The sequence below is a fragment of the Silurus aristotelis genome (genome assembly GCF_946808225.1).
Source record: "Silurus aristotelis genome assembly, chromosome: 6".
NCBI classification, from domain to species: Eukaryota; Metazoa; Chordata; class Actinopteri; order Siluriformes; family Siluridae; genus Silurus; species Silurus aristotelis.
The window spans coordinates 854,865-872,364 of NC_139579.1; the positions used below are offsets into that span (position 1 = coordinate 854,865).

General features: G+C 45.1%; 2 protein-coding genes across 5 annotated transcripts in view; one reads left to right on the forward strand and one right to left on the reverse strand.

Moving 5' to 3' along the window:
* Window positions 1–11,030, forward strand: part of ep300b (EP300 lysine acetyltransferase b) — a 33,731-nt gene extending 22,701 nt beyond the window's left edge. For 2 of the 4 annotated variants that reach the window (XM_083545122.1, XM_083545124.1), the window contains 11 exons: window positions 1,805–1,915; window positions 3,226–3,282; window positions 3,378–3,455; window positions 4,045–4,112; window positions 4,757–4,907; window positions 4,996–5,142; window positions 5,380–5,659; window positions 5,886–6,053; window positions 6,197–6,358; window positions 6,456–6,737; window positions 6,870–11,030. In XM_083545122.1, coding sequence (XP_083401248.1) covers window positions 1,805–1,915; window positions 3,226–3,282; window positions 3,378–3,455; window positions 4,045–4,112; window positions 4,757–4,907; window positions 4,996–5,142; window positions 5,380–5,659; window positions 5,886–6,053; window positions 6,197–6,358; window positions 6,456–6,737; window positions 6,870–9,875 — 4,510 coding nt within the window. In that variant the 3' untranslated portion in view covers window positions 9,876–11,030. The remainder of the gene's footprint in view (window positions 1–1,804; window positions 1,916–3,225; window positions 3,283–3,377; window positions 3,456–4,044; window positions 4,113–4,756; window positions 4,908–4,995; window positions 5,143–5,379; window positions 5,660–5,885; window positions 6,054–6,196; window positions 6,359–6,455; window positions 6,738–6,869) is intronic. The other 2 variants (XM_083545123.1, XM_083545125.1) reach the window with 1 other exon arrangement.
* A 1,089-nt stretch (window positions 11,031–12,119) lies between these two features.
* The window catches only part of cbx7a (chromobox homolog 7a), a 6,897-nt gene continuing 1,516 nt past the window's right edge, over window positions 12,120–17,500 (reverse strand). Inside the window, exons 2-6 of the mRNA XM_083545146.1 lie at window positions 17,039–17,082; window positions 16,154–16,219; window positions 15,930–15,996; window positions 14,492–14,882; window positions 12,120–13,570 (exon numbers count right to left, since the gene is read on the reverse strand). Of these exons, the coding sequence (XP_083401272.1) occupies window positions 12,984–13,570; window positions 14,492–14,882; window positions 15,930–15,996; window positions 16,154–16,219; window positions 17,039–17,082 (1,155 nt within the window). The 3' untranslated portion in view covers window positions 12,120–12,983. The remainder of the gene's footprint in view (window positions 13,571–14,491; window positions 14,883–15,929; window positions 15,997–16,153; window positions 16,220–17,038; window positions 17,083–17,500) is intronic.

Below are 17,500 nucleotides of genomic sequence, written 5' to 3' on the forward strand. Positions count from 1 at the left end.
ATGAAAAAAATCTGCGCGATCGTGTTAAAGCTGCTGTTATAGAGAACTAATCAACTCCTTTTGACCAATCAGAGCGCAGACCTCAGCAGTGTGTGTGTTTTCTATGTGTACTGAGTGTCGTCTCACTCCTGCTCTCCTACTCAACTTACAGCTCAGACACTTTAACACAGACTCCTCACACTGTACGCTGTGTGTGTGTGTGTGTGTGTGTGTGTGTGTGTGTGTGTGTGTGTGTGTGTGTGTGTACGCTGTGTAAAATCTAAATAAAAACAGAATGTAATGATTTGCAAATCTCAAACTAATGTTATTTACAATAAAACAAAATCAAATGTTTAAACTTTAAAAAAATAAGGTAATTTTGAATTTGATGACTGCAACACGTCTCAAAAACGGTTTGGACGTCACCATGTTTATCACTGTGAAGCATCATGTCTTCTGTCCGTATACATCTGGAAACTGAGGAGACCAGTTGCTGAAGTTTAGGGAGAGGAATGTTGTCCCATATGTGTCTGATACAGGATTCTAGCTGCTCAACAGCTCTGGGTTTGTGGGTGCTGATAACAGGAATGGTCCCTCTCCTCTTTAATCCTGAGGACGTGGTGCCAATGGTTTCCAAAAAGAAATAAAAAATTTGATTCGTCTGACTACAGAACAGTTTTTCACTTTACTTCAGTACATGTTAAATAAGCTTTGGCTTTTAATTATTCATTAATTAATTAGATGCAAAATGTTTAATTGTACTTTTACTTTGGTCGCCTCGAATATTTTGAGGCGTATTGCAGCAATCGAATTTCAAATTACCGTATTTTTTTCCTTAAAATTTGGTAATTTGGAACATTTGGTATGTTTTCGGTGTTCTATTGTGAATTAAATGTGGGTTTATGAGATTTGCAAATCATTGCATTCTTGTTTTTATTTACATTTCACACAGTGTCCCATCTGTTTAAAAAATTGGGGTTGTAATTGTGTGTGTGTGTGTGATTGTGTGCATTCGATGGTATGTGTGAATACAATTGTGTGTGTGTGTGTGTGTGTGTGTGTGTGTGTGTGTGTGTGTGTGTGTGTGTGTGTGTGTGTGTGTGTGTGTGTGTGTGTGTATATATGATGGTGTGAGTGTGTAAACCATGCTACAGATGAGGATTCTGGTTAAAGTGCTCTGACAGGATGATGGGTCTCAGGTGCACCAACACTGTTCCTCCGTATCCACCTGTTCATTTTTGCCCTCCATTGGCCTTATTGTTACATTCTGTGTGTGTGTGTGTGTGTGTGTGTGTGTGTGTGTGTGTGTGTGTGTTTGTGTGTGAGTGAGTGAGTGAGAGAGAGAGAGAGATGTAAGGGCTCGGTGGATAGGAGGTTGCTTTGCTTGGCTTCTTTAGCTTTGGTTAGGCAGTCGTGTTTGTCCTGAACGTATTGATTCATTTTCTCCACCTCTCTCTGTTCCACTTTTCTCATTTCATTCTTTTGTTTTTTGTTTTTCACTCCCCCTTTTTTCTTCGTTCTGTCCTTCCCTCCTCTTTCTTTTTTCTCTCCCTCTTTGTTCTTTGATGCTTGTGATGTCTGCATTGGCCTGCTTTGGTGCGACCGATCATCCTCTCTCCGAAAATTTACACGCCACCAATCAAATCAATCGGCTCACACGTCCCCTCCCCCAAAAAACAAACCCCTCCCCCCGTCTGCTTCATGATTGGCTGCTTCCGGCGACGACCCCTCTCCTGCCCTGTGTGCCTGCCCTGCCCTGTCCTGATTGGTGACTCCCTCTGCGTGCCTTCTCTGTGATTGGCTGTGCTCTTGACGAACGGTGTAGTTCACCCAAATATGGGCTTCTTGCTAACAGGTACCACTTCTGTGAGAAGTGTTTCAATGAAATCCAGGGCGAGAACGTGTCCCTGAGTGACGACCCCACACAGCCGCAAACGTGAGTACCGCACCGCACCGCACCGCACCATCCGTGTTACAAATAATACTTCATTACGTTCAAACTCATTTCCGTAATTAACTCTTTTTCATTAACATTCACCACCATGTCAACTTTATATTTTTCTACTTAGCATAAAGCTACAAATATTTTACAAAGGTCATCAAATCCTACACAATACTGTACCACACTAAACTATACAGCATATAAAACACTTTCATTACTGCACTATTATATAATAGATACAATACAATTTGATTTGATACGATATTTTACCCGACAATTCAATACTATAAGTCGTTCCATGACTCATGCTGGAGACGCATCACAACGACACCAACGTAACTTGAAAATATCGTAAGTGGAGCCATGACCTAGCCTTCCCAGGGGTCTTATTGAAGGATGTGGTAGTACACCGTCATTTGTTAATGTAACAAATTACAGTACATAATGTAGCAAAACGGAGCGATTTAGAGTACTGTATAAACTTTACAGTATATACGTATGTGGGTGCGGGAATGTGAACAAGCACCGGTTCGCTAGTGGGGGGCGGAGCATGTGCTGCTACAATCTTACACAAATCACTATAGTCATTTAAAGATCGAAAAATCGTAAGTCAGGGAACTGAGAGTATAAAATACCGCACTTTACGCATTATAGCTGTACATTAGTGTACTGAAGTGTATAATACAACACTACTATAATATAATAACCTGTACAGAACTATAGTATATGATATAATATTGTACTGTATTATATAATACAAGATACTGTTTTACTGATTTACTATTATTTACAATTATAATATATATAACTATACACTACTATAATATACAATATTGTACTGTACATTGTTATAGTAGACTGTATTGTAATATTCAATAATAAACTGTACTATACATTGATATATGGTGCTGTAGTATATAACAGTATTCTGTACTATGATGTATAATATGATGCTATACTGTAGTATATTCTAAAATAACTGTATGGTTCAATACTATAATATTTAGTAAAATACTACTATACACCATATCTTTTATATATTGTAGTATATGATACTCTACTGTAATATACTACACTGTTACAGTGTCCTGTACTGTAGTATATACTATAATATACCATACTGTACTAAAATGTACTAAATATTATATATAAACTGGTAATTTACACCTTTTTTTTCCTTCCTTGTTTGTTGATCAGCTTCTTGTCTTCAGTTTCTCCTCAGCTGTGTTTTATTTCTCTACTTATTTGCATGAACTAATAAACTAACGATTCGTTTCACCGCTGCTTCCCCCCCCCCCCTTCAGATCTATCAATAAAGACCAGTTTGAGAAGAAGAAGAACGACACCCTCGACCCAGAGCTGTAAGTCTCTCCTCGTATATACAAATACTTTTGTGTCACTTTGGTGGTGGCGTGATCTCTCTAACGGTCGCCTGTTCGGCTTTTCCCTCTCGCAGGTTTTTGGAATGCTCCGACTGTGCTCGTAAAATGCACCAGATCTGCGTCCTGCACAACGACACGATATGGCCTTCAGGGTAAGCTGCTGCTTTCTGTCTGAATTCCAAACACTGACGGGTCACGAGGAAACACCGGATGGTAGTTACGCTGTAAGGCCAAAAGTTTTTGGACACCTGAGCAGTAGATTGGTGTGTGAATCTCTTTGAATTCCACATTTTGAATTCCCATTTGCTGCTACATGGAGCTCCACTCTTCTATGAAGATGTTCCACTGGTTTTGTGGAGATTCATTCAGCCGCATGGGTGGAAGTACAGTCAGGTGCTGATGGAGGTGAGGTATGTTGATTTTCCTGGGGTGCAGTCAGCGTTTGCATTCATCACAAAGGTGTTCAGGAGATCTTTTCTTCAAAACATGTAAAGCATATCTTCATAGAGCTGGCTTTGTGCACAAATGTGAAGCTGGACAGGTTTGGGTCTCCTAGTTCAAGTGGAGGGAAAATTTCATGCATCCAGAGATGTTCAGTACAACTGTGCATATAACTCTGAGAAGCTGATATAGGTGGAGAAGTTGGGTGTCCTAATACTTTTGGCACATACAGTGAATGGGGTATGTGTGTTCTCAGGGAGCTTTTCTCATCTTTACCTCACATCTCTCATCTCTCTGCAGCTTCGTGTGCGATGGGTGTTTAAAGGCGGCCAACAAGTCGAGGAAGGAGAATAAATACACTGCCAAACGTAAGTGTGTGTGTGTGTGTGTGCGTGCACGTGGGTGTGTGTGTGTGGGTGTGTGCGTGGCCACAGATTAGTCCACAGTGTGATTTTTGAGACTGTGTGTGTGTGTGTGTAGTGCAGCTGCAAATCATTGCTATAGCAACAGTTCATCCACATGAACGGGCTAAAAGAAAAATCACGCTGGAAGTTTCTAAAACATGTATGTAAGGAGTCTCCAGTGTCAGCACTCATGGTGTCTGAGTCACATGACATGGTGAGAATAAAGAGAAAGTCTGCTGCAGATTCTAGCTGCTGTAATGTAAGCGATAAAAAAGAGAATTTAAGCATAACATGAACGGAAACGCATTTTTCTGTATTCATTAAAATGATAGTTGGAAAATCAGTATGGAGTTGAACAAGAACACTTGGGGATGGGATCATTCCCTGCGCTTTGGGAGCAGTAACTTCAGCAACAGTACGAGGTGGTATCCAAAAGGTTCGAGCCGTCAGGAAAGTTTATTCCACTCGTCACCTGTGATGTGCAGTGGTGATGGTGACCATGTGACACCTGATCATCTCACCACTGTGAGCTTTTATATAGATATGATACTCTCACCATTCTAACAGCACTGGTCTTTTCTTCTTCCTCTTCCTGTCTCGTCCCGCAGGACTTCCCCAGACGAAGCTGGGCAACTTCCTGGAGACACGCGTGAACGAGTTCCTGAAGAGGCAGAGTCATCCGGAAACTGGTGAGGTCACCATCCGGGTGGTCCATGTCTCTGACAAAATGGTCGAAGTCAAACCCGGAATGAAGTCCAGGTGGGTTGTGTTGTGTGTTTAGATATATATTAATATATTAAACCATCCAATATGGATTTAACACTCGCTTGTGCGTTTGTGTTGGCAGATTTGTAGACAATGGGGAAATGGCTGAGTCTTTCCCCTACCGGACAAAAGCTCTGTTTGCGTTTGAGGACATCAATGGCATGGACGTGTGTTTCTTCGGTATGCATGTTCAAGAATACGGCTCGGACTGTCCTCCACCCAACCAGAGGTGAGAGAAAAATGCACCATGGAGACCTTTTTAGTTTTTTTTTTTTTTTTTTTTTTTTTATCTCCTGCCTACTTGCACCAAAAAACCCCAGGAATGAAGCGTATTGCACGTGGAGTGCACGTGTCCGAGTGATCCGGTTGCCTGGAAACTGAGCCTTAAGCATGTTTATCATCCTTTCGACTGACTTGTTTACTCATTTCCATCTCTCTTTCCATCTGTTCGTCGGTTTCTGCGCAGGCGTGTGTACATCTCCTACCTGGACAGCGTGCACTTTTTTCAGCCACGTCATCTCCGGACAGGCGTGTATCACGAGATCCTAGTCGGCTACCTGGAGTACGTGAAGAAGCTGGGCTTCACCACTGGACACATCTGGGCGTGTCCGCCAAGTGAAGGAGATGACTACATCTTCCACTGCCACCCACCGGATCAGAAGATCCCCAAACCCAAGAGGCTGCAGGAGTGGTACAAGAAGATGCTGGACAAGGCGGTGGCAGAGCGAATTGTTCACGATTACAAGGTAGCCATCGCTTTGGTGCTGAACTTATACCGAACAAGGTTGCTTAGAATCCCTACTTTGGCCCAGTTCCCTCTCAGAGCTTCTCCTGGTTCTCGGTATCTGTGTGTGTGTGTGTGTGTGTGTGAGAGAGAGAATGCGTGTGTCTGGGGCTATGTTTATGTAAAGAAGCTCTGCTCCACATTTCCTTGTAACCCCTGGCCCATTTTCCTCTCCTTCCCTCTCCTAGGACATTTTTAAACAGGCAACCGAGGATCGCCTGACTAGCGCAAAGGAGCTGCCTTATTTTGAGGGAGATTTCTGGCCCAACGTGCTGGAGGAGAGCATCAAAGAGCTGGAGCAAGAAGAGGAGGAAAGGAAAAGAGAGGAGAACAGCACCTCCAACGAAAGCGTTGATGTGAGTTTACTCCCCGAAGCCTCAAGATGGTCCCGCTTTTTAAAAAAAAATTTAATGTTATGTTTTGTTTATTATGTTATAAATGTTTTGTGTTTGTTATTTTTGCTTTCCTCTAAATGATCCTTCATATTTGCATTCTTCAGGCCATAGAGGGTGACAGCAAAAATGCGAAGAAGAAGAACAACAAAAAGACAAACAAGAACAAAAGCAGCATGAGCCGAGCCAACAAGAAGAAACCAGGCGTCCCCAATGTCTCGAACGATCTATCCCAAAAACTGTATGCTACCATGGAGAAACACAAAGAGGTATTTTTTCAAACAAGCTATTAAAATGTCTTCCTTTACCAAAAAAACCCTATCAAATTGAATTCTGATCATCTCCCCATCGTTTTGGTGTTTGTAGGTGTTTTTCGTCATCCGTCTCCTCGCTGGCCCTGCCGTGAACTCGCTCCCTGCCATCATCGAACCGGACCCCCTGATGGCATGCGACCTGATGGATGGACGTGACGCCTTCCTGACACTGGCTCGGGACAAGCACTTGGAGTTCAGCTCTCTGCGACGAGCCAAGTGGAGCTCGATGTGTATGCTGGTGGAACTGCACAACCAAAGCCAGGACCGCTTTGTGTATACTTGCAACGAGTGCAAACATCACGTGGAGACACGTTTTCACTGCACCGTCTGTGAGGTAAGATAGGGCTCCTTTTGGATAATATTAGTTGACTAATTCTGATTGGTCATGCACTCGTGGGAATTTTTGAGAAACAGTTGTGCTTGCTTTTTGTTAAAGTGCTAACAGGAATTTCTGTTTTCTTTTCAGGACTATGATCTTTGTATTACTTGCTACAAAACAAAGGGTCATGAGCACAAGATGGAGAAGCTCGGTCTGGGTCTGGATGATGAGAGTAGCAACCAGGCGACGGCAGCCACGCAGAACCCTGGTGACTCTCGTCGCCTCAGCATCCAGCGCTGCATTCAGTCGCTGGTGCATGCCTGTCAGTGTCGCAATGCCAACTGCTCCCTGCCATCGTGCCAGAAGATGAAGCGAGTAGTGCAGCACACGAAGGGCTGCAAGCGGAAGACAAATGGCGGGTGTCCCATCTGCAAGCAGCTCATTGCCTTGTGCTGCTATCATGCCAAGCACTGCCAGGAGAACAAGTGTCCTGTACCGTTTTGCCTCAACATAAAGCAGAAACTCCGACAGCAGCAGCTACAGCACAGGCTGCAGCAAGCACAGATGTTGCGTAGGCGCATGGCCACCATGCAGCGGACTGGGCAGCCTCCTCTTGGTGGTGGCCCACCTGGAGGACTTCCATCACCGGGCAACAACTGCGCCACGGGTCGTAGCACACCAACATCAGTGGGTACCCAGCCTCCCACCCCTCAGACGCCTACCCAACAAAGTCTGGCACCTATACCCCAGCCTGGAATGGGAGGCATTCCTGTTGCCTCCCCTCAGCAGCTACAGCAACCACAGGGCAACATGCCTTCCCAGCACCCTGGCCATCAACAATTTCAGCAAATGCAAGGTGCTCCAGGAGTTATGGCGTCTCCTCAGCATCAAATGGTTTCCCAACAACAGACAGGACAGTCACCACATCCAAACAGTATGGCTCAGTATGGCCCACGACCTCCAGGCTCAACAGGCAAACCAGGCCTGGGCCCTGCAAGTCCCAGCAGCTTAGGGGTCGGTCTACTTCAGCAACAATCAGGTCCTCCTCCAGCAGCTGTGGAAATCGCTAAAAAGATTCAGCAAGTGGCAGATGCGCAAAGAAACATGGCAAAAGCTCAACTACTACAGAGGCAAGCAAACCAGACAGGCATGATGCCTCCACACCCACACCACCAACAACCTCAAGTGCAAATGGGAATGACCCATCCAGGAGTTGGCATGGTAGGTGGAACAGGAATACCTCCTCACGCACAAGCTACTGTTTCCCGAGGTCAGATAGAGCAGCAGCAGGGACCTCAAGGAATGATGGTTGGAGTGGGACCCATGCAGCAGCAATCTGTACCACAGGCTAATGCACAGGGCCAGCTTCCTCCACAGGTGCAGATGCAGCAAAGAGCTAATGTGCAGCTTCAGCCTTCTGCTCAGCAGCAATGGACTGGACAGGGAATTCCACCTCAGCAGAGAGCTCCAAACATGAATCAGCCTGGGGTGGCTGCAATGCAGCAACAAATGCAGCAGTCCCAACAGCCACAGCAGCAACAGCAAATGCCAAATCACAATGCCTTGATGAATATGGTGCAGGGTGGACTGCAGGGTGGTACTGCAGGTGGAATGGCAGGTGGGAGTCTTCCTCAGGGAACCATGCAGGAACTCCTGCAAACCCTGCGGTCACCTAGCTCACCTCAGCAGCAGCAACAGGTTCTCCACATTCTTCGCTCTAACCCACAACTAATGGCTGCATTTATAAAGCAGCGGGTTGGCAAGTATAAAAATGGGCCAGGAGGTCCTGCTGGTGCACAGGGAGGGCCAGGAGCGATGAGCAGTCAGCCAGTGGGAGTCAACACTTGTGGGCTTCCACAACCAATGAATATGGGCCAAGCCCAACTTGCCCAGCTTCAACAGCAGCAGCAACAGCAGCAAATGCAACAACCTCAGAGACCCCTGCTTCAGCAACAGCAAGTTGCCGGGTTACAACAGCAGCAACAGCAAGGAATCCCAGGCCAAGTGCCTCCCAACGTGGCCAACATGAATCCACAGTTCAGAGAGATGTTGTTAAGGAGACAACAGCAGAAACAGCAACAGCAACAGCCAGGAGGAAATCACAATGCATTCCAACAGCAGCAGGGCTACATGGGTCAACAAGGTCAGCAGCCACAACCAGGCGTGCAACCTGGGGTCCAGCAGCAGGGTTACCCAGGCAACCCGGCACAGCAGCAGGGTTATCCAAGCAACCCCACCCAAGGTTTCCCAGGCAACTCTGCACAGCAGCAAGTTTACCCAGGCAACTCTGCACAGCAGCCGGGTTACGCAGGCAATTCGACCCAGCAGCAGGGTTACCCAGGAAACTCGGCTCAGCAGCAAGGTTACCCAGGTAACACAGCACAGCAACCAGGTTACCCAGGGAACTCAACCCAGCAGCAGGGTTTCCCAGGCAACTTAACCCAGCAACAGGCTTTTCCAGGCAACTTGACTCAGCAGCAGGCTTTTCCAGGAAACTCAGCTCAACAGCAGGGTTACCCAGGCAACACTGCACAGCAGCAGGCTGCTGTAGCCTTGCAGCAAAGACTGCAGCATCAGCACAGATTGCAAATGCAGCAGCAACAGCAGAATGCTGCGATGCAAGGGCCTGATCGAGGTGGTCCACAGATGCAGCCAGGACAAGGAGGGACACAGCCTTTGTCATCTCCAGCAATGCTGCAGCAAGTGATCCACCAGAGGCTGCTCCAGCAACAGAAGCAGCACCTCGGTGGGACGTCGCCTGCGCAGCAGAACAATCCCATGAGTCCACAGCAGCAAATGTCCCAGTCACCACACCTGCAGGGCCAGCCACTCCCTAACTCTCTCAGCAACCAAGTGCGTTCGCCTCAACCCTCCCCACGTCCTCAATCTCAGCCACCACACTCGAGTCCATCCCCACGAATGCAGCAGGCTCAGACATCTTCCCCACACCCCGCCCATCTACAGCAGCACCTCCCTGGCATGGCTCCTCCACCGCCTCCTCCCCAGCTACAGCAGAATGCAATGGACCCTGGCGGGAACTCGATGCTGCCGCACCTTGGCGGCATGGTAGGACTCCACCCCGCAGGAGCGAAAGACATTCGTCCCCCTAGTGGGCAGGATCTCGGGGTGAACATGAACCCTTTAGACATGTAGTTAGAAAACCTTGCCAGAGACAGTGTTAGCTTTTTTATATATATATATTACAGTTATTAATTATTTAAATTTTTTCGTAACTCTGAAGACCTGGATCTGTGCTCTTCCTATGGGAGATGCAGAAATGACATAACCCGAATGTTACGAGTGTGAACGCTAAATTATGGCTCTTTCTCTTTTGCTTTCTGAATTTTTTTTTTTTTTTTTTTGGGACTTTTTTTTTTTTTTTTTTGCCAATTGTGAACAAATAAAGGCTTGTTTCTCCGACTCAGAGAATAGAACACAGGTAATATTTTCAGGCCTGCGTGGAGTATTTACCTTTTTAGGATATATTTTTTAATATTTTAAAAATGTAAAGTACTGATTTATTGAATGCAATGGGTTTTATTTTATAAATAATTTTTTTTCGCTCCTTGAAGCTGTCTCTGTTACTATTTCTACAGTGCGGAAATGCGACAAATGTTACAATTCTTGTCGGGTTTTATTTTTGTGGGGGGTTTTTGTTGTTAATTATTCAGATGTCCTTCATATCTTCCTTGAAACGTTTGGTTTTTGAATTCTGTTATTTATTCTAGTGAGGTTTTTTTTTTGGCTCCTGGAGACTGCTACAATTCTACAGAGTCTATTTTTTAAAAACCCGGAAATCTGCAGCGTGGTTTCTTCACATTGATGTTGACTGATGGTGAGGAGAGGAACCGCAGTGGTGTGGACTGAAAGGCTTGGTGATGTCGGCCAGTGGACCTTTTTATTTTTCTTCCCTCTTCTTCTTTTGTGCCACATTTGTTTAAAACGCCTAGCCATAGTGTCCACATGGGGCAAACCACGTGTCCAGTTTTCCCCCTTGTGTGTGTGTGTGCGTGCGTGTGTGTGTGCGCGTGTGTGTGTGTTTGTACTTATGACACTTACTGGCTAGAGGAGGTGTGTACTCTCAAAAGTGTGTGTGTGTATGCGCTAATATGCATAGATGAGATTAGTCTATCTAAGCAACTGGTCTCTCCTCGTACGTTGCCTCCACTTTGAGAAATCTCATTGCGCTGAGTTTTTTTTTTGTTGTTTTTTTTTTTTTTTTTAGTTTAATTTAATTATTTTTTACTGTACAAAGAAACAAACCTTGGACTCCATACCATTTTTGTAATAAAATGATGTCAACAACAATGTGGTTTTGGTTTGACTTTCATGTCCAGCTTGATAATCGTTTACAAAAATGTGTTCTGCCTTCACACATCTGCTATTTCATCCCCAGAATTCACCAGTTGCTTTACTTTGATCTCACAAGTAGAGAGAATTAATACTTAAAAAAACTAAATATTATGAATGAGTGGCATAACTAGCATGCTACCATCATGTGTGCTTTTGTCTTTTGTCTACGTTACAGCACAGTGAAATTCTTTCTTTGTTTAAAATGTTTCCACTTAAAAAGAATGTTTGATTTGATCTTTTTCTAGTTACATTTAAAGTTGTGGAATGTCCACGTGTAATTTCTGTTTTCTCCAACCATCACGTTTCCGCAGCTATAATTGTGCGTTCCCTAACCGAGAAACATCAAACCTCTGAAGATGACTGTAAACTTGGAGCTTTACAGCTGCATCTGTGTTACAAAGCGCTGACACTGGAGACTGTAAACGTTACGTAGAAACGTCTCCTCACAGGAAAGTCGCCGTTTTTTTAATCTGTTCACATGGAACGTAACATCGACACCTTCAGACCAGGTTCAAAACAGTGCTGTGGAGACATTAAACCTGAAGTGTGATGATTAGATGGTATATGACCATAGAGTGTGCATTAACATTTGTTAGATTTCTTCTGTTTAGAACTGTTACACGATGAACTGGAGAAAGCAGCAGCTGTGGAACATATCATTGATTTTACAGCAATAGAAGGTGAACAATGAGTGCACAGATTACATTACATTCACATCATCCAGAGTTCTAATGTTGATGGTCTTCTTATGCCAAGTGGGACGTATTTGAGGCTTATGCTTTATTAATAGAACAACACAACGTTTGGTGAAGGAGCATTTTCACCATCGCAGTATTAATAGGAGTGTAGTTTTTTTTAATTGCCGGAGGTGGGAGCTCAGTGGTCAAGACATTGGACTCTGGATCAGAAGGTCACGAGTTCAAATCCCAGCACCACCAAGCTGCCACTGCTGGGTCTTTAAGCAAGAACCTTAACCCTCCTCTGCTGAATTGTCGCTCTGGATAAGGGCATTAAATTTATTGTTAAAATGAACCACAAAAGAACTTTATTCCTTCAGTGTATTTATTGGAAATACAAATAAAAATGTAATCTTGCCAGAGGTGAACTACAGGTCATACAACGGCATGTTTTTCTATAAGGTTTTCTCTTTTTATTTTTAAATTTGTAAATTTTTTTTGTTTTTTTAGTTCTGCATTTTCACCACGAAGTAAAAGTTTAGCTCGACTTTGTCGCATGCTAGAGATACATCTAAAGCACACTGGGGTTTTTTGTCCACGCTTTGTGAATGCAGCCTACACCTGCAGTGGCATTTGTAATGCGAACCGATACGGACTCGTTAAAAATGCAGCAAGGCCTCGGAGAAAAACCCGAGCTGGCTAAAAAACCTTCACCTACTCCCAGATGGCTGGGGAGAAGGGGGCAGGGCTGCAAAAATGCCGGGGTGATGATGTCGTCCGACACGAGGACTTGCACGATTACATTTTTTTTCATTTCACTGGAACTGTTAACACTAACGATGCGTTAAGTGGAAACGACGTTCTTTTTTTCCTTCTTTGTTTATTTTATTTTTTTGCATGCGTTTACAGGCGTCACTGTCAGCAACACGGAAATCCTTTGACTACTGTTCACGTTTTTTCACTAAAAACGAAAGGACAGAGACGGTAACCGTAGACGAGTATCTGTAAAGCAAAAAAACAAAAAACAGCGAAAGGCGTCATTACATCGACGGATCGACATGTTGGCTGGTCGTGTAATCCCTCGCTCTGGTGCGAATAAGGCGTACTCCACCTCAAATGCTAACGCTTCTAACAAATTCCGGCTAGCATGCGTGACTCGAACCGATTCGCTAAACTCGTTAGCAGTTTGACAGTAGGTACTTTTGGTTGAGTGTTTTTTCGTCCTCGTCCCTCAGACCTGCAGCCCGTAGCTGCTGAAGAACCCCTCGGCCGTCATGGCCTCTTTAAACGTCACGGTCAGTGAGTTAATGGTCACGTTAGTCACGATCACCTTCCCAGGATGCCGCTCGCTCTCAGACGCTTGACACTCGTCTGTTCTGACCTCCGCTCTCAGCTTCAAGGTCGTAGTGCACTCGGCTGTGACCTCTGTCCCCCTGTCCTCTTTGCTGTCTGTCTCACCCGCCTTCCTCTCCTCATCCCACGTGAACCGATCACTTGAACGCCGCACTGTTATCACCGAGGCTCGGTTCTGGACCCTGTCTGTGACCACGCCTGCTCCTGAACTGCTCTTCAGCAATTGGTCACTTGGAGGTTCATCTGGGGAGACTCCGCCTCCTGAGGTGTCTGTGATTAGCTTTTGTTCATTTTGAGGTGGAGGAGTAGCGCTCGCTGGCTGCTCCGGAGATCTCGTAGCCGGGTCGGTCTCAGTGCCGGGTGGGGCCGCCTTATGCTCTGGGGAGGAATTGTAGAGTTCCGGTTTCCTGTCCGTGATGACGGGTTCCTGTGATGAAGGGTCGTGGCCTTCTGTCATGTCCTGGGCTGAGGGTGAGAGAGATGAGAGGCATCAGAGAGGAAAAGACAGAACTGACTTCGAATGTGAGATTCTGAGGCGAGGCGTGAAGGATCTCCTGCAAGCTAGATCATCGGACTTCTGTTTTTTCTCCACTCACTGTGTCTCAGAGAACGTTTCCTCACTTGCTAGTCTTCCTGCTTCACTTATTGACGTAATTAGGAAACACTGTAGCTGCTAATCTCTCATTCTAATGGTTTGTACCTCCACAATGATCTGTGGAAAATGTAAAAAGGGGAAAGCTTTTTGGGGTTGTTTTTTTTGCTACCCAGAGAGCCAATCAGATCGCAGATTATGTTCCAATGGATGGAGGAACGTTTTTGATCCCTGAGAGTTCTATCATTTAGTTTGTATGAATTTACTTCTCCTGAGGTGTCACCTCCTTCATCTCGGCTCTGCTGATGAAAGTGACGATGATGTAATTGGCACCACAGCTAAAACACCTTGAAGACGTGCTCGCTTTTTTTTTTTCTTTTTGCACAAATGTTGCACAACATTAGATCACCGAGCAGCAGATCACTGACGCTTCATCTCTCATCTCTCATGCTGAACATCTCCAGGCAATATGGCACTTTCTCAGTGAGTCACCCAAAAGAGATATAGAGAGAGAGAGATAGAGAGATGCGCGATACAGCAGGAATATCGTATCGAGGAGGTGATGTACTGTGTGTGTGTGTGTGTGTGTGTGTGTGTGTGCGGCGTTTTGAAAGCTCTGCTCAGATCTCCTCCCCTGACTTTCTCCTTGAGCCGTATTTAGCTGTTGGGCGATGGTTGGCTCTGAGTCGTGACGGCTCGAGAGTCTCAGCGTGGCCTCTCTGACCCCCCTCGATGCACCGTACATGCATCGTATCATAGCAACAGTCATCATGCCGAAGCTACGTTGCACGTACCGTGTGGAATGTCATGATGCTCGTCTGTTTGTGTCTTCCTCCTCTTCTTCTTCTTCTGCTGATCATCTTCTTCATCCCATTTGTTCTCCTCATCTTCATCCTCCTCCTCCTCCGCTGCCTCTTTCTCTGGGGTCAGTCGTTGCCGTGGCGATTCAGCGCATTCTGACGGTTTGGCCACACACTCCTTGCTCCTGCGCTTCAGGAGGCGGCGGTGATGGTGATGATGGTAGTGGTGGTGGTGATGGTGGTAGACTCCGCCCTCACCGGTCCTGCAGCGCCGCCCATTGTGCTGAAGTCCCGCCCCCACGGAGCGGGCCAGAGACAGGCGGAATCGGGAAGCAGGTTTCTCCGGGGATTTCTGAGCACTTCGGAGCTCCATGGTGTAGATGTTCTGCATGATCACAAGAAGAAGAATGTGTAAACACATACACTTATTCAATAATAAATTAATAAATATATACAAACTTCCTGTATGCATCATGACATAAAAATTTATGATTTCATAAAATTTTAATGACTTTTAAAAAATATATATAAATTATAGTAAAAAAAAACTAACTCAATATTTTAAATAAAATCTCAAATATTTTAATGGATTTATTTATTTACTCATTCACAAGTCAGAAGAAGATATGATTGTAATGTATAGAAACACTATATATATACTCTGAAAAAAAAAAGAACTTTCATAGACTTTCGAAGCCTTTCAATAATCATATCTTTTATTATACAAAAAAAAACAACAACGTGTGTCTGTTGTTCATCTCCTGGCCTGCAGGGGTCTCACCACACAACACACAGCTCCTTTAAAATATTCAAGAGCATCACATGCCAATGTGCTACTGAGTGAACTGAGGAACTTTCCATCTTTTCTTATAGATGCTGTCCACAGCAGTGCCAAAACTATTGGGACATCTCCTCATCTCCTCCACCCTTATGTGGTTCTCCAAACTGTTACCACCAAGTTGTACACGCAATTGCTGGATTTTGCCTTCACTTGATCTTGTAGATCCAAACATATTCCAGCCTGACAATGCCTCTGTGCACAAAGCCAGCTCCATGAAGATCTGCTTTCTATTGGTTGGAAGTGGGTAGAGTATCTCCTGCTATAGAGCTCCAACACAAATCTCCACAAAATCTAGTGAAACATCTTTCCAGATAAGTGACGCTTATTATAACAGCAAAGATGAAATGGGAAGTTCAAGAAGCACACAGCAATCTTATGGTCAGGTGTCTACAGACTTTTGGCCTTATAATGTCGTTTTGTGTACTATAGGAATTTAAGAGGCTCAGCAGTAGGAGGAATGAGACGGCGCCCTCTGATGACATCACACATCAGTGCCTGGGGTAAAAGGCACAGTGTTCCAGAGGCTCGTCTCGTCTCCGTCCTGTTTCAGAGAAGTTACACAGAAATGGCTTTCTGGGAAGAGCTTCTTACCCGTAAGATGAGTCTGCGGGGCCTCAGGCCTTTCCTCCTGTGAGCCTGAGCTCTGTCCCGCTCCTCCCTGTCTCACACACACACACACACACACTGAGTAAGACGATAAGGCTTGGGGACAGACACACAGAGAGAAGAACAACAACAAGATGTAGGAGGAGGAACTGAAGGATTCTAATCAGTATTTTTTCCAGCTAATATGAAGTGTATGGAGAGACACTCACTTCTCCTCAAAGGCAAGAACCAGACGAGGGTCCAGGATGTTGTCCTCAGGCTCCCATGTGCTGTACCTGACACACACACACACAAACACACACACATGCAGGGTCAAACATATGTTGTCACACATATTATAGGTCAGTTCAGAGTCCAATCACAATCAGATAAGAAGTGGAGTATATTTGATGAAGAAAAGCATGGTGATGGATAGAACTGGAGTCGAGAGTCCAGAGTTCCATCACGATCAAGACAGAGTTTCATCATGGTCAGAGTTTTAGAGTCCAGTCATCTAAAATATCAGGGTGAAGATGTGCACCAGCAGATGAAGTGATTGCAAGTTTCTGTTAGATGAATAACTGCACCTTCAGCTCCCTCTCACTAAATCCTCATTAATGGATCTGTTCATTCATCTAGATATCTAGAATAAATGTCAGATAGTTCACGTCTGTCTGTCTGTCTGTCTGTCTGTCTGTCTGTCTGTCTGTCTGTCTGTCTGTCTGTCTGTCAGTTTATCTGTCAGGTTTATGGTAGACCACATGTTCCTGTGTTATCTTTATTCTGCTCCATCATGAACTTCAGACACTGAATGATTTTATAAATAGTATAAATTGCCATGTGTTTGCAGAGGAACTGCAGGAAACATCACGCCTGGGATCTTGCTGCTGGACTCTGATTGGCCAGAAGGTGCTGATTAATTCTGTAGGACAGCAGTTCCGACATGCGTGATCGTTTCCATAGCAACAGCTGATAATGAGGAGCGGTAAGTGTGATTGTGTAATGCTGAAGGAAGGAGTCTCCAGTGTCAGAGATTTGAACCAATCAGAGATCAGGGGCACTGGTGGGCAGGGGGAAGTCTCACATTTAAAGTACAAAGATCAGACTGTACTCACTTAGGAGGCCATCCCTGCCACTTCAACAGATACTCCACATTCCCCTGAGAGAGAGAGAGAGAGAGAGAGAGAGAGAGAGAGAGAGAGAGAGAGAGAGGAGAGGGAGAGAGGGAGAGAGGGAGAGAGAGAGGAAGAGATATGAGAGGGGGGAGAGAGGAGAGGGAGAGAGGAGAGGGAGAGAGGGAGAGAGAGAGAGAGAGAGAGATGGATGAATGGATAGTGTGTATTCAGTTATAAACACGGAGCCTGTCCCTTTAAGACCGAATATTCTTCCTCGTGTTTCGAGAGCTTCTCTCTCTCTCTCTTTTTCTCTCTCTCTCTCTCTTCCTCTCTCTCTCCCTCTCTCTCTCCCTCTCTCTCATTCTCTCTCTCACTCTCACACTCTCTCTCTATCTTTATCTCTATCTTTTTCTTTCTCTCTCTCTTTTTTATGACGTAGGCGTCTCCATCGCTAGGTTACCG